The following is a 16,178-nucleotide window of genomic DNA, read 5'->3' as shown; positions in this document are numbered from 1 at the left end:
GTTGGGTTATGATTGGTCGTTTCCTAACATAAGTGGCAATGTTCATGACAAGTTGTGAAAGTTTTACACATCTCACACATTCGTAGACTATTTAAGATATATTCAACAATGGTGAACTGTTGAACCTCAGCTTTTGAGCCAAATGATTAGTCGTGCTGAATCATTGCAATTTGTACAGAATCCCTACGTATTTCCTTTTTATGGCTATAAAACTAACATTGTTGGATTCCCTCAATGAAATTTGCACTCTGGACAACAGAGTATATCTCTTACACCACACATATAATGTCCTTTACATAAAAAATTACAATGATAGTGGGAAATGCTCTTTTTTCTGATTATGATACAAAAACAACTTGATACTAATAGGGTTTTCCCCCTTTTTCTGGAAACAAAACTGACACCTTTTGCAAGGAATCATGTTTACATTAACCACAATACTTTCAGTTTTTTGGCGTCATCTGGTCGAACATCATGTGAGACTAGGCTATAAGAAAAGCTGTCTCTGGTGTGGACCAATCAGTTTAAAGGACAATGCATAAATTATCAGAGTATTGTTTTTTGTTTGCATTTGACTGCAAATATTGTGGTTAATGTGTTAAAGGTGTCAGTTTTGTTGCCAGAATAAAGGGGAAAACCCCTATTAGTATATTTTTGTACTGGCAAAGGAGGCCTCATGATACAAAAACAACATTTTTAAATGTCACTCACTGCAGAAACCTCATTTATGGTGCAGTGATTTAACAGTGAGTTTGTGCTTGTTCTCAGGGAATATGCACGTAAATACGCGCAAATTATTAACAAAGTATTCATAAGCTGTAGGTAACATGCATATCACAGCAATTGCTTTGAATAATACTTGGTGCAGATGAAAACTCTAGAGATGGGAAAGGACACGTAACCTCGACCTACAAGCAGGATGGTTACGAATATAAAAACATAACAGCGCATTCACATGGGTCGTAGAAGAGAAAATGTGCTCATAAACACACGTGTGTGTTCATCCTCACGGTTGCTCTGAACTTAACACAATCCAGATGTGGAAGCATGCCTACAAGTGCCCCCACTCCGAGAGTTGGTCAGAATAGCTTTCCTAGCTCTAAATCCACTCAGGTTGTTCATGGGTTCGGTCTGATGCCATGTTGCGCGTAAATGTGCGTGGTGATGCATCTTTACGCCCCCCACCCCCACCGCATGCACGACCTGAGTGGATTTAGAGCTGGGAAAATTCAATTTCCGTTTTGGATAATGTGCACAGAATATAGGAATGTGGAATTTCCACCACTGGCTCAAGGCTGTAAGTGGAGATAAGCACTGGCCAATGCTCATTTGAGCGATGAAACACTGATGTTTTTAGATGTCAGGTTTCCACATGTTTGTTTTTGATGTTTATTGACTCATGATGGGTTCTTATGTGGCTTTTATGTTTCGATGCGCTTGTAACATAGTTGTGTTTATCACATGTAGGGCTGGGATTTCCACAACGGATTCTGCTACCTCATTGGCGAAGAGCTGACCGACTTCCAGAATGCGTGGACACGCTGTTCCCAGCAGCAGGCCACCTTGGTGTCCGTCATGAGCAGGTTACTTACACCCTCCTGCAGCCTCACTTGGTGTGTGTGCTCACGCATGTGTGTGTTCTCGTCTGCTCATGGCCAGCACCAATGACAATTACATGAACTGGTCCTGGGCCTACCCTAGGTCGACTCAGCCTCAGATGAGAACCTGGTATGTTGTGTAAACATTGCCACTAGGGAGACATAGGCGGCCGGACATGGTCCCGCCACCCAACCCCTCATGTGATGTGCTGACCTTCATAGGTGCTCAAGAACAGCACTTGCCCAATAGTCTGTTTATGCTATACGAGGGATATTTGTCTTTGTCTTTGACCCCTGATCCACACAGCCACCCTATGGTTTGTCTTGTCTGTGCCACCCTATGGTTTATGTAATTTCGGCCCACCTCTATTGAAAGCGAACCCTCTTAAATACCCTGCATTAATGTACGTGTTATTGATGTGTTATTTTAAATAGTAAATAAGTTTGTCTCCTATTATTTCATTAAAGATAACCTGGCACTAATCCACAGAATTACGATTTAATGATTACTAGCCCACTTGGCAGTGGTGATGCTGATGTGGCCTGTGTGCTCGCCATGCAGACTCTGCGCACACAGGAGCAGAAGAATGTGTCTTTTTCCCTCCAGATACAAATTTAATACGTTGGAATGTTGAGGCCTGATAGCGAGTTAATGTTCACCAACGTGGTAATCATTTGTATGAGGATGTTTTGTTTTCCACGGATTAACGTAGTGTGATTGATATGTTTCTAAGCACAATATCAATGTGTTTTGGTGCTGTTCACAAAAGTACAAACTAGTGTTTACTTCAATGTCTTTGGGTTTCGGTGAGGGTACTAATCTCTGGGCTGTCATCTGTGGAGCATTAAGCAGCTCGGTTACCAATGTCTGTCCCTCTGCTCCTGTCTCTCCTGTCTCTGTAACATCCATGTGACTCGCCGTATCACTTTACTGGAAACATGCATTAATTTATTTTATTTAGCGTCTGCGTTTTGAGACTGGAATTCGTAGAGTTCTAGCTCGCAGAAATATACCCGCTAGATGGATCATTAGCTTCCCCAGGGAGGGGTGGGGGAGACGGGGTACTGGTTAGAGCCCAGACATGAACATGAACTCTGATCCCCCCCCCCCCCTCAAATTATTTACTTAATCGGAGGGCACAGGTCTCCCTCCGAGCAGAACAAAAATGGGAGAAGCTCTGGTTTGTCGTGGCAAACCAATCTAAAACAATCAAACAAAGCAAGATGAATCAATAACTGCAGGCCTGACAGTGAAGTTTATGATCTTTGTTTTGTTTTGTTTTTCCAGGTTTGAGCAGGCGTTTGTGAGCAGTCTGGTTGGGCCACGCGTAGGTGACTCATTTTGGACGTCTCTGCGAAACACGGGTGGCTTGGACAGTTTCCGCTGGCTGGGTGGGGAGCACGTGACCTTCACCAACTGGAACCGAAATGAGCCAGGTGTGTGCACACACCTGCTCTGCTGCCACTGCGCGGTCACGATTTATACCATCACCGTCCTCCACATGGGCCTGTGAAGAGCATTTATTAGGGATTCACTTGTGAGTGATTGTAGCCATTATATTGCTTTGCCTGAGAGTTGGTGAATTGCAGATGCACTGCCTTCATTTGGAAAATTGGGGCAGCGTGAAGCTATACAGGCCATGGTTTTGAATTCGTAGCCAACGTCGCGCACAGGAGAGCCTTGATTTTCCACTTGGTTCCGTCGTTTGTGCGAAGACAGTTAAGTGCTGCCCATTGTTTCCGTGGAAGGTGGAAGCCAGGCAGTCTGGTGGTGGGGTCGCTCATCAGGTGTTTGTCGGGCACGTTGCTCGAAGCCCATAATTTTGTTCCATGCCGTTTTGATGCTGATGTTTGCATCACGCAGTAAACGACCTTGAAATGATAACAAATGTCAAGTCCTCGCTATCACTTTGCAGTTCCAGTGCAAAGAATTGTCGTTTCCGTTGTGAATAGAATAGTTTGGTGCACACAATTAATTCGTGCAATGTAGTGGACAAGAAAAAACTGCGTCATGAATTGTGATGTAAATTTTTTTATTCAAATTTTTATTGGACTTTGACCGTTCTTTTTAATTGTTTTTCAGTATATAAACACATCTTCATTATCTGTAAAGCCCGTGGATATTAATATGCAAGTCTATTCAAAAAAAGTTTTTAAATATACACATATTCTTGTGTAGATATCTAAATACTCACAAATAATCCATAGTTTCCCTTTCAATGCAAAATAAAGGCCTTGCCTTGCTATTGCCAAATTTCTATTCAAATGCACTTTTAACATTAACCATTGTCTGATTATGCCACCTCTTATTTGGTTACATGTTCCTGCTTTCGGTTTTATTGTCTTATATCACCGATATCTTATGCACACGTTTCTTTTTCATTCCACATTTTTGAACGGCAATAGGCGTGGACATTGATTTATGGGCATTTCTATATTCATTTAGTTATGTCCAGCCGATTTACAGCTCACATTGACTAGTGTGGTGAAGTCACGAAACCCCGACAGCCGACACAAAGGGAAGGCATTATTGTATGTATTGACAAAGGGAAGGCATTAAAAAAGAATCATGACAAGATAACTGAAATATTCTTGCAAAATGCTGATGGACATTATCATTATTATTTAAAACTCGTTGAAAAAACTCTCTTTTTCATGGCTCCTATCTTGGATCCTTCAACTTATTTTAAGCAAGAAGCTTTAATTTTCAAGTTGCTCATTGTGTGTTGACATTTTGTTCTCAATGACAATGTTCCATTCCCTATGTTGTTGCTAACAGTACCCATTGATCCAGTAATTCAGATTCCTTAGCATATTCCTCATGAAAATACTATTTTCCAAAAGTAGCCCATCCTACTTAACTTCTTCCTTTCGTATTAGCCACGATGATTATGATGATGTCTTTGTGATGCCAAAGAGTGCATGTGCACGCATGCTTGTGTGCAGCTCACAGGGGAGAGTGCGTGGTCATGGTGACTGGGGTAGCAGCTGGCCTGTGGGAAGTGCACGACTGCGTCTCGTTCCGTGCCAAGCGCGTGTGCAAGAAAGCGAGCAAGATATCTGGGACAGAGCAAGGGGGCTCCCTCGCGCCGGACCCCACTCCCAGCCTCACTGGGCAGTGCCCCCTTCGATGGGATTCCATAGCCACCCTTCCGTACTGCTACAGGGTCGGTAGGCCACTGCACTCACCTACTACCGTTTAACCACACCCGTGTTTAATCTATAATATGATCCAACTAACGTGATGGCTGTGGTTATTTTTAGGGAGGAAACTGCTATTATTATAAATTTCTATGGAAAATCATCGATATCCACTTGCAATTTTTTTTTTCTCCCGTCAAATGTGAGTAAAAACCGTCCTTCGGTCAACGTGATTCGGCCCGATATCTTTGATTTGCATGCTTACTGATACATTAACATTAAATTAAATTCCACCATAATATATGTGATATCCATTGCAATAGGAGGTAATATACACTGTTTAAAGTGTTCTTTTTTCAGCACATTGCCAAATATTTTTTCTTTTCTGAAATTGATGTAAAGAGCACAGAAAGGGGAATGTCTGGATCAGAGAACATGTGCAAGTTCAGGGGCCTTTTTTGGCTGGAAGGGATGATGGCTGTGGTCGAGAAAAATACACAATGGGCAATGTTTCAAGCTATGGCCCTTCTTCATCGATTGAAACATATGTTTTGCTTTAAAAACAGTGTTAGTGATGAACATATTGAGTTATTTGTGCTTATGTAGCACTGCCACTGCAGTATCACAAGTACATTTTGCTTAAGTCATCCAGTTACCTTATTGTAGTTGAAACACTGTTAACCAGGGTGAATCTCAATACTCTTCAGAAATATATCCTTTGATGCTTCGATGCAGTGCTTGCATTCTAAAATGGATGGGTGGCTGCTTGCCCAGGAGTGTGATGGAGGTCGCAAGTCTGAGGCGCGCTGTTTGCCTTGGTGCGGTTTTGCGCGATGCTGCTCTCAGGGCACGTCTGAGCATGGATCAGAAAAGGGCTTCCAGAGTTGGATACGCATACTGCCACACACCGGCTGGATTAAAGCCCTGCTTAAGATCTTAATTTGAGGGTTCTCCTAAAATAGGTGCTCGCTCACAGCACGTGAAGCTCCAGCAGTCTTATTCTTGGTTCTTTTGGTAAAGTCGCGTAGAAGGGAAATAATAAAATAATACAAATTAAAAGAATAAAATAATCACGACGTTTCAGCCACAACACAAGCAGCCGTCCTCAGGTGAAGGACGGCTGCTTACGTCGTGAGAATTTAATTATGTTTTATATTCATTATTTTATTATTTCCCTTCTACGTGACTTTACCGAAAGAACCAAGAATATGAATCACTGCAGTCACGAAAGCTTTAAATCGAAAGATCTCCAGCAGTCTGTTAAGGTTATACGTGGGTCCTTTGTCTTCATTTTTGTCTGCAGTTGCTGCACTTTGCAGATGCGGGGAACATGAAGTCATGGGAGGAAGCGGAGGGGTATTGCCGAGAGCTGGGGGCCACACTGCTGAGCCTGAGGGACCCAGCTGAGGGTCGTGCCGTCTCCACACTCATCCGTGGCCTCCTGGGGTACGCGGTGCACCGCAGGGTGACATTGTCGGAAGCACGGCAGCGCACGGACATTCACTAACACGTAGGAGTTCTACGACTGAAGATACCAGTGCATTGAAATACGAGATAAATTACGTGTGAAATGTAAAGAATACGCAGCTCTGTATGTATGTTGAACTTCTTTTGCACCATATGTAGCCAACCATGCTAATTTTAGTGCAGGTGTAGGGGTTATTACGGGAGAAATGGCGGACGAGAAACACAGGGGTGTGTGCACTCACACACATGGGTGGTCGCACCGACGTCCGCATCCGTGATCCCCCACGCCCCCAGCCCTCTGAGGGGATCCCTATAAAAGGCGGGGAGCCAGAGAGCTCGAGGCAGTACGACACGAAGCTGACCAGTGAAGATTGAAGACTCGGAGATTAGGCCCTGGGACTCCCCTGTCTCGCTGCCCTTGTCAGGGCCGAGCTGGGTAAGCCAGCGGCGCGGCCCAAGAGCTCCCGGACCTCTGCCCTTGTCAGGGCAAGGCCGGCTTAGCTGGTGCCGAGATCTGTGCTTGCCAGGGCCAGATCAGTCAGCCTCCCGTAGCCCAGTAGAGGAGGACTGGGGAACAGGACAGAGGGCATAGTACTAGGGTGGGTTTCCCATAGTACGGGTGAAGGGGCCGTTACCCCTTCAACTATTGTGCCTGTCACTGAGTTAATAAACAGAGTGTGCCTCAACTCCGACCTCGTCTCCTCGAACTTACTACATCTGGCGTCAGAAGTGGTCCAAGCATGGATACGAGACGGACGACTCGTGCCCAAGACCCAGGAGAGGATGACGACGAGGGAGAGGCGGTGCAAGACGTCGCCGCCGGCGTACCTGCACAACCGCTGCCGGCTCCAACACCTGCGGGGTCGTCGGAGAGGCTCGGGACGTCGGCTGACGAGTTGGCGTTGGCCCACTCGCAACTGGCGGAGCTCATGTATGCAGCGGCCGCCATGCTGGAGCGGATAACTCGCCTGGGGCCGGGAGGAGCGACGCGGCGGGAAGATGGACAACGCCCGCCAGAAACCCCCGCCTCTGCGATGGGCGGGAGGCTTGAAATTCCCGCCACGGGGACAGTAGGGGCCGAGGGAGGGGCCCCAGCTCGTCACGCGGGTGGCGGGGCCCAACCAGCGGGCGCCACGTCATCGGCGGGGGCGGGTCGCAGTGGCTGCCTATCAGGGGTTGCCACGTCACCACCAGCGGACGCCGGCACCGACCAAGCTGGAACCAGCGCGTCACGGACGGCGCGACCTCCAGTAGGGGCCGCCATTGCTCATACTGTCCATGGGGACGGTACGAGTGCTGCGAGAGGATCGGGGACGGAGCCGACATTTCAACAACGCCTGCCCGCCCTGCAGGTGTTCGTAGCAAGCGGCGGCGATTGGGGTGGGTTCCAGCGCCGGTTCCTCGCCCACCAAGAAATGGCTGCGTGGACAGACAACGAGGCGCTGTGTGCTCTCCCGGCGATGCTGGATGGCGACGCCCTGGGCATCCTCACTGCTGCACCCAGGTCGGCACGCTCCACGCTTCAGTCGGCGCTGCAGCTGCTGGCCACGGTGTATGGGCTGCCTTCTGATTGTCGCCAGCTCTTCTACGAGCGACAGAAGGGCGACAAGGAATCACCACTTGCTTATCGCACGGCCCTGCTGTCATTGGCGAAGGAGGCCTTCCCGCATATGGACGAAGAAGGGATCGATGCGATGGTGGCCGAGAAAATTTTGCTGCTGGCCGACGACTTGGACTTCGTCATCCTAGCACAAGATGATGCGGACATGTCGTCATTGCGGGCTGCAAGGCACATTCATGCCAATCTCATTTCCCAGCGGAGGAAGGCTAACAAAGCAGCTGCAAGACACACCGTGGCGGCGACCACTTCCGACTCTGAGGGAGCCTTCGCCGCGGACCGTTCTGCGGGATGGCGATCTGCCGAGTGACCGGCTCGGGACGTACCGAGCCACCGAGAGCAGCCCAAGTCTTCGGGAGCGCTCGTCACGTGCTACAATTGTGGCCTCCGGGGCCACGTGGCGTCGGGATGCCGGGCTCCTCGACAGCGTGGCGCGAGACCTGGGGCTGCGGACGGTCCTCTTCACAAGCTTTCGCAACATCCTCGGGCAAGTCATGGCACCCCACACGTTCGGCCTGCATGCACACCCACTTCCCTCTCACATGGTCCGACACACGAGTCTCGGGGTTTGGGTGCTGGTGCGTCGGGTCGCGGCTTGTCGGGGAGGGCGCTCCAACCGGGCCAATGGTCCGAGTTGGCTCACCGGGTTGTAGCTGTATCGGTGGGGTCGTCCGTTGTCACGGGGCATATTGACGGGGTGGAGGTACGGGTACTGGTCGATACGGGAGCTTCGGCGACTATCATTTCGGATTTGATTTATAATATCCTGCCCGTTCAGAGTCGCCCATTGCTCCCTGTCGACATACCGTTTTACGCTGCGAACGGGGGCTCGTTAGGTATTATCGGCCAAATTCGAGCGCAAATTTCTATCGGGGACATTAAACTATCTGGCCCGGTATTCGTCTCCTCCTCGCTGGCAATTCCGTGCCTATTGGGGACAGACTTTTTGGCCAAATTGCCCATCAAAATTTTGATTGACCAGCAATGCATCGAGCTTCCATCGGGCCGACGTATAACGTTCCTGCCTTCCACCCCTGCCTTGCATACTGCCTGTGCAACGGTACAGGCGCTCGTGGCTCAAACGGTGCGCGTACCCCCGGGGGCACAGATGCTGGTGCCCCTGCGGTTGCGTCGACCATTCGCTAAAGGGGTCTCAGACCAGGGCATTATGCTGGGCCCGTCTAGGGCCGGGGTGAATGGCCCAGATTTGGTGACGGCCCAGACTATTGTTAAAGGGGATGCGGACCCGTTTATCGCGGTTCTAAATGTCGGAACACGGACGGCGGTGGTTTAGCAGGGAACCGTGTTCGCACATGCAGTCCCGGTACCTGCGGAGATGCCGATCATTGGCCAGGTGGCCACCGATTCTCAGTCGCGGCTGCCCTCAGACATTGACGAGGGTTGGCTCGAGGCGCTGTGTGCTCAGTCACCTGACCTGTCCGACTCACAACGTGCTAAATTGCGCACCCTTTTGCGGGAATTTTCCGACGTCTTTAGGAAACATAAATACGATATCGGATGTACCAATTTGCTGCGCCACCATATTGACACCGGTGACAACGCTCCTATCCGACAAAATCCTTTTCGGTTAAGTCCCGCCGAAAAGGATCATGTCAAATCGGCTGTAGATGACATGTTGACTTCTGACATCATTTCTCCCTCGACCAGCCCTTGGGGTGCACCCATAGTGTTGGTTAAAAAGCACGATGGATCCCTAAGGTTCTGCGTTGATTTCCGGCGGTTAAATAAGATCTCGGTAGCCGATGCTTACCCGCTTCCTCGAATGGACGAATCGCTGGATGCCCTCGCGGGATCGCGATTCTTCTCCACTTTGGATTTACTCTCAGGATTTTGGCAACTTCCCTTGGACGACGAGTCTAAGCCCAAAACAGCTTTCAGAACGCCGCACGGCCTCTTCCAATTCAATCGGTTACCCATGGGGCTCCACTCTGCTCCCGCGACGTTCCAGCGCCTGATGGAATTGGTTCTCGCTGGCTTGCAATGGGAGGTGTGTTTGATTCACCTAGACGACGTTATCGTATTCAGTAAGACGTTCGAGGAACATCGTGATAGGCTTCGGGCCGTCTTTCTCAAAATGCGCGCAGCTAATTTGAAATTCAAGCCACAAAAGTGCCATTTGCTGCGCGAATCTGTAAAATATTTGGGTCACATCGTCGGCCGGTCAGGCATCTCAACCGATCCCGCCAAAACGCGTTGTGTCAGCTCCTGGCCAACTCCCACCTCGGTGGGGGAGGTTAGAAGCTTCATCGGATTTGCTTCATATTACCGCCGGTTTGTCGCGGAGTTCGCTTCCATCGCTAAGCCATTACATGCCTTAACGTCCAAAGGGGTCAAATTTTATTGGGGGCCGGAGGAGGAGGCCGCTTTTAACTCTCTTCGGGACGCCCTGGTGGGAGCCCCGCCGTTAAGCTACCCCGATTTTTCTATGCCCTTCGTGCTCGACACGGACGCAAGCAATACCGGGATTGGAGGCGTGCTGTCACAAATTGTGGGTGGCGTGGAGCGCGTTGTGGCTTATGGTAGTAGAGTATTGTCTCCGGCCGAGCAGCGATACTGCGTCACCCGCCGCGAACTGTTGGCTATTGTTTTCTTTATCCAACAGTACCGGCCATATCTGTACGGCCGGCATTTCACCGTCCGTACAGATCATGCGGCGTTGCAGTATGCCCTGCGTATTCACCAGCCATCGGGGCAGTTGTCCCGATGGCTGGAGATCATTCAGGATTTCGATTTCGAAACAACTTACGGTAAGGGGATTCGCCACACCAATGCCGATGCCCTGTCATGCCTGCCGGTCGCTTCTGATTGCACCTGTTTCTTGGGCTCGGGGCGTTGCAAATCGGCAAACGACGGCCACAATCCGGTCCTAGCGGCCGCCGTTGAGGCCCCTTCGGACGTTGACCCTATTGCGGTGGGAGGGAAGGATTCCCTGTTGGGCTTGTCATGTGCGGAGTGGGGGCGCCTCCAAATGGAGGATGCTTCCCTCCTGGCGCTACGGCGTCGCGCGGAAGGATCCGCTCAGGGAAAGTCGGGCGTTGACTCATGGGGGTTGTGCCAGGGCCTCCTCATGCATTGGGACGGTACGATCCGCCGCCACAGGCTGGTGGTGCCTTCCGCGTTGAGGGGTAGGGCTGTATGGGCCGCTCACGAGCGGCTCCTGCACCTGGGCACCCTCAAAACCCTTGCCATGCTCCAGCTTAATTTCTTTTGGCCGGGCATGGCAAGGGATGTGGACGATCTCTTGCAATCTTGTACCCAGTGTGCTCAACGCAAACCGCCGGCGAGGGGAGCCTGCCCACCGCTCCAGTCTATTTCGGTCACCCGGGTTAATGAGCTTGTCGCCCTCGATATTTTGGGGCCATTTCCCTCCACGCCAAGGGGTAATAAGTACCTGCTGGTTGGCGTCGAGTATTTCACGCGATGGCCTATGGCTTGGCCCCTCGCCAACCAGTCAGCAGCGGCCGTTGTGGAGGCTTTTGTTCACGGATATGTCCTTGACAAGGGCGCTCCGGAACGGTTGTTAACCGATCAGGGAAAGAATTTCACTAGTGCCCTTTTACACGAGGTGTGTGAGCTTCTGGGTACGAAGAAAATTCGTACTTCGCCTTACCACCCACAAATGGATGGGATGGTAGAACGCCTGCATAGGACTCTTACGTCCATGCTATCCCACCAGGTATCTGAGTCCCAAACCGACTGGGACCTTCAGATCCCTGGAGTCCTAGCAGCATACAGAATGGCTCCTCACGCGGCGACCGGATTCTCGCCGTTTTTTTTAATGGATGGCCGCGAAGTTGACCCGCCTGTCGCGACTCAGCTGACATGTACCGCGCCGCACGCTAAATCTAAGTTGGCGGACCATGTTAAGTTTAACGTCCTCCGGTTGGCTGAGGCACGGGAGGCGGCCATGCAAAACTCTGCCTCGCGCCAGAAGCAAAACGAAAAGTTGCGATCGCGCCGGTCACACACGCACGAATGGCACCCGGGTGACAGAGCGTGGCTGCACTGCCCCCAGGTGCCATTCGCCACCTCGTCGAAGTTGTTGAGGCCGTGGAGGGGCCCCGTGGAAATTGTGCAGGTTATGCGGCCGCAATGTGTTCGCATTAAATGGGGGAAACGTCGGTGGTTTGTCCACCCTTCACGGTTGAAGCCGTTCTTTGCTCCACATGCTTCCTCTCATGACTATGGCCGAACATGTGGGGGGTCCACTGACTCCGGGAGGGCGGGGTCGCCGTCTGCCTCTGATCCGCTGCTAACTGTTCCGTCTTCAGGGGTCCGAGGACTGATGCCCTCTCTGCCGCCAGCCTCCTCAAAGGAGGTCGACGCTGGCTCGTCCAGGATGCCGGTGCGCCGCGCACCTGTACATTCACCACCTGCCGCCGACCCTACCAGGTCGGGCCCTTGTGACGGGCCCGCTGCACGGACACGCGCCAAGACGCGCCGGTTATTGTAAAGTGCTTTCCGCGCGCGTTCCGCCGCTGGTGGGCTCACTCACCTGGGTTTTTTTTTTCCTGTTGTGTGCATGGGGATGGGGAACCACGTTCGGTATATATGTTGCATTTTGGGGAAGTGGGTACGTATAGGGGACCGTCGGTTGTTGTTGTTGTTGTTGTTACACTTGTTCTTGTTATTGTTACGGTTACGAGGCACACGTGTGTTGACGGGGGTTAATCCTTATTCTTGGGAGTTGAGGAATTGTTGCAGCCGGGACGGCTGCGAGCTGTACAGGGGGGGGTGATGTAGGGGTTATTACGGGAGAAACGGCGGACGAGAAACACAGGGGTGTGTGCACTCACACACACGGGTGGTCGCACCGACGTCCGCATCCGTGATCCCCCACGCCCCCAGCCCTCTGAGGGGATCCCTATAAAAGGCGGGGAGCCAGAGAGCTCGAGGCAGTACGACACGAAGCTGACCAGTGAAGATCGAAGACTCGGAGATTAGGCCCTGGGACTCCCCTGTCTCGCTGCCCTTGTCAGGGCCGAGCTGGGTAAGCCAGCAGCGCGGCCCAAGAGCTCCCGGACCTCTGCCCTTGTCAGGGCAAGGCCGGCTTAGCTGGTGCCGAGATCTGTGCTTGCCAGGGCCAGATCAGTCAGCCTCCCGTAGCCCAGTAGAGGAGGACTGGGGAACAGGACAGATAGTACTAGGGTGGGTTTCCCATAGTACGGGTGAAGGGGCCGTTACCCCTTCAACTATTGTGCCTGTCACTGAGTTAATAAACAGAGTGTGCCTCAACTCCGACCTCGTCTCCTCGAACTTACTACACAGGGGAAGGACAACAAACTAAACACGAAAAGCAGTTCTAAAGAAACGAGCTTTCAATCTCGACTTAAAAGTGCATAGCTCCAGTGGCTTCCTATTATCCGATGGAAAGCGTTCCAGACGGCCGCAGAAGTGCATCTAAAAGAATGCAATTTGTGAAGACAGTCATCATCATCTTCATAGTCATCATGACCTTCAGGTGGGGCGAGGACAAGTGGAGGACAAGGTGGTTGGGCATGTCCGTGGCTGCTGTGAAATTCCATGGTTTGTGAAATTCTGTGACTGTCGGCCCCATGGAGGACACACAGATATGCTCCCACTCCAGTAAGAAGTTGGAGTTGCTCGCATTGAAATCCGAACCTTGCCTCTTCAGTCTTGCCTTTCTTGTCTCGCAAGATTTGTGGGATTTGCCCGCACTTGCTTTTCCAATGGCTGTCGAGCCCACGCTGGCCCGTGACCTATTTGCTTGATCCACTGTGGCAACAGGCACACTCTGCTTGGAATGTGTGGGAGCATTTATAAACTGTGCTGCTGACATAGACTAGCTTTCATCACCATTTACGCATATCTTCACGATGTCAATAGAGCTGAACAAACACACCCTACCATGCCAAGCTAAGTTGTGCAGACTTTTTTTTTAAGTTGTCGTTTATCTCCATATGGCATCTCCCCTTCTCCATTATCAACCTATTCCCACACTGTATTCCTCAGAGAATCTGGAGAACAAGACGAGCGGTGGCTCTGGATTGGACTGAATAGCCGCAATCCGGGACTTATCAAATCGTGGAAATGGAGTGATGGCACTGCAGTAAGTGGCAGTCACGTCACCCTACCTCGCACACGTAGAGACATATATTTTATCTCAGGATGGTATACAACAGCGGTAGGAGAAGGAAAATGGCAAGTGTGCATCGGTGTAATTACATGTTCACATGAATTATATTACTATTTTGGTTTTTGATGAAACACCAAACACGTATATATCTATTTTAAACTTCTTTCGCACCATATTCTTGGTTCTTTATTTTTTCCCTTCTACGTTACTTTACCGAAAGAACCAAGAATATGAATCCGTGCAGTCACGAAAGCTTTAAATCATAATTTATTTCGCACCGTACGTAGCCAACCACCACTAATCGGAGGTGCAGAAAGGACAACAAACTAAACACAAAAAAAAGCAGTTGCTCTCTCTGGCTTTAGCTGTCGTTCTCGGATTTTGAAGAGGGCCATGCGGAGGACGACGAGGCTGTGCGGGATTGCGCCGCGTTGGGCTCGCGGGGAAAGCAGTGGCGCAAGCTGCGGTGCGACACGCGCCTCGAGTGGATTTGCAAGATTCCCAGAGGTCGGGTCTCTTGAAGCGCCGACAACGCGACACTGGCATGCACACCGCACCCTTCCACATATCCACGCTCCGCCACTTACCTGAAACCCTTTGGTTTTTAAAGAGAAAAAAAATCGGGTAAAAAAAACATTAAAAATGTTAAGTATAAAAAAAGTAATACCAGTAGCGAGGTTTTTGGGTTAGATCGCGTAAATATAAATGTGTCGTTAAACCCGCCACCACCCGACATAGTCAATTAGTAAGGTGTGTCAGGTAAACAAAATATGTCAATTCGTTACGAGTTGAGCACACCAGTGTGTTGGAGATTAAACCCACAACATTTACCATTCGAGTACGACGTTTCGCCGGTAAATACAAATAAAAGTGTGGGTACAGGATATACTGCAACGTATAAATGGCTATATATGACATGCCCCAATGCAATAATGTTGCTGCAAATTTACCTTGATCTAGACGACAACAAACATGCTTTATCTAGACGACAACAAACATGCTTAAACACTTTGTCAGACAAAGAATTACACATTGAGGCAGGAAATGTATTATGCTAAAATGAAGTGAATATCCACGTTATGGATCTGCACTTTTAATGGAGAATGTAATGTTTAGAATATAGGAAATTACCGTAATCGCCATACGGTAATATACATTAGCATTAAAAGTACAGGTTGCACTAAGCATTGTTCAGAATTATATTTTATGAGTCCATTGTCAATGGACAAGAGTTACAGAAAAACAGTCCTATGTGTGTTTAAATTATAGCATAATAGGTGGAGTATCAATCAGGAATAGTGACGTAAGTTAATGTTTTTTAGATTCCATCTATCGACAGTCCCAGACCTCATTAGAGTTTGAAAAAACATAAAACACACCATCCTCTATGCAGTTAAGGTAATTGATTACTTAACCTTCTTTGAAAACTCCTATATCCCTACTACTTTTGCAGGCAGGTTATACAAAACGAAATATATAAAACTACACAAATTCAACGCTGGGCACCGATTCCCAAGCACGACAAGTTTGGAATTGCATGAGCTAATAATCGGTTTAGGTAACACGTTTTATCACTCACACATAATTGATATGTATTTTGAAATCTCTGCTTTGCAGGTTCCAAAGGAGACAAGGATGAAATCTCACGTGAGTGCATATTTGTCTTTTTGTGACCAACATCCTCAACTGATTATCACAATAACATATTCACGGACATTACTTAACTGAATCCGGCTCTGTTACTCCAAGCCAACCCCAACTGTCCCTGCCCATGTAACCGCATTCTGGCTGCTTATCCTTTTCCCACTATTCACTCTCCTCCCACTGTGAGCCAATGTTTTACTTATGCAGTTGTACAAATATAACATGTGTGGAATTCTTACATTTTGGCTGGCTCTATGCAAGTGGAGACTTAGTAGTCATCCAGGTTTTGACCGGACTGTTTTTTGATCTAGCTGTACAGTGTCTATTCGATGTCTTCAACCAGACATCAATGTCCAGTATTTTGGCACACTGGCATTGTGAAAAGCGTGTCCTACAACCTGTCATGCAGCGTGCTTGACGGAATGTGGAGCGGAGCATTGTACCCCATGCAAAGCGAGACCACACTGTGGCATAAATGGTTTATACTGACCCAGAGTTTTCCTGCTTAAATATAACTATGCTGATAAACATTGGTCCAGAGAGCTGATAGACTGTAAACAATATTTATTTTCTGGTGGGCAACAGGAATGTT

General features: G+C 49.3%; 1 protein-coding gene across 2 annotated transcripts in view; it reads left to right on the top strand.

Moving 5' to 3' along the window:
- The window catches only part of MRC2 (mannose receptor C-type 2), a 68,847-nt gene that overhangs the window by 21,320 nt on the left and 31,349 nt on the right, over positions 1–16,178 (top strand). For both annotated transcript variants that reach the window (XM_078855099.1, XM_078855107.1), the window contains 7 exons: positions 1,468–1,583; positions 2,887–3,035; positions 4,545–4,765; positions 6,043–6,185; positions 13,819–13,915; positions 14,308–14,449; positions 15,560–15,589. In XM_078855099.1, coding sequence (XP_078711225.1) covers positions 1,468–1,583; positions 2,887–3,035; positions 4,545–4,765; positions 6,043–6,185; positions 13,819–13,915; positions 14,308–14,449; positions 15,560–15,589 — 898 coding nt within the window. The remainder of the gene's footprint in view (positions 1–1,467; positions 1,584–2,886; positions 3,036–4,544; positions 4,766–6,042; positions 6,186–13,818; positions 13,916–14,307; positions 14,450–15,559; positions 15,590–16,178) is intronic.

This window comes from Lampetra fluviatilis, chromosome 1, assembly GCF_964198595.1.
Source record: "Lampetra fluviatilis chromosome 1, kcLamFluv1.1, whole genome shotgun sequence".
NCBI lineage: Eukaryota > Metazoa > Chordata > Hyperoartia > Petromyzontiformes > Petromyzontidae > Lampetra > Lampetra fluviatilis.
Note: the sequence above shows the minus strand (reverse complement) of the source record. Positions and strands in the feature narration are given on the sequence as shown.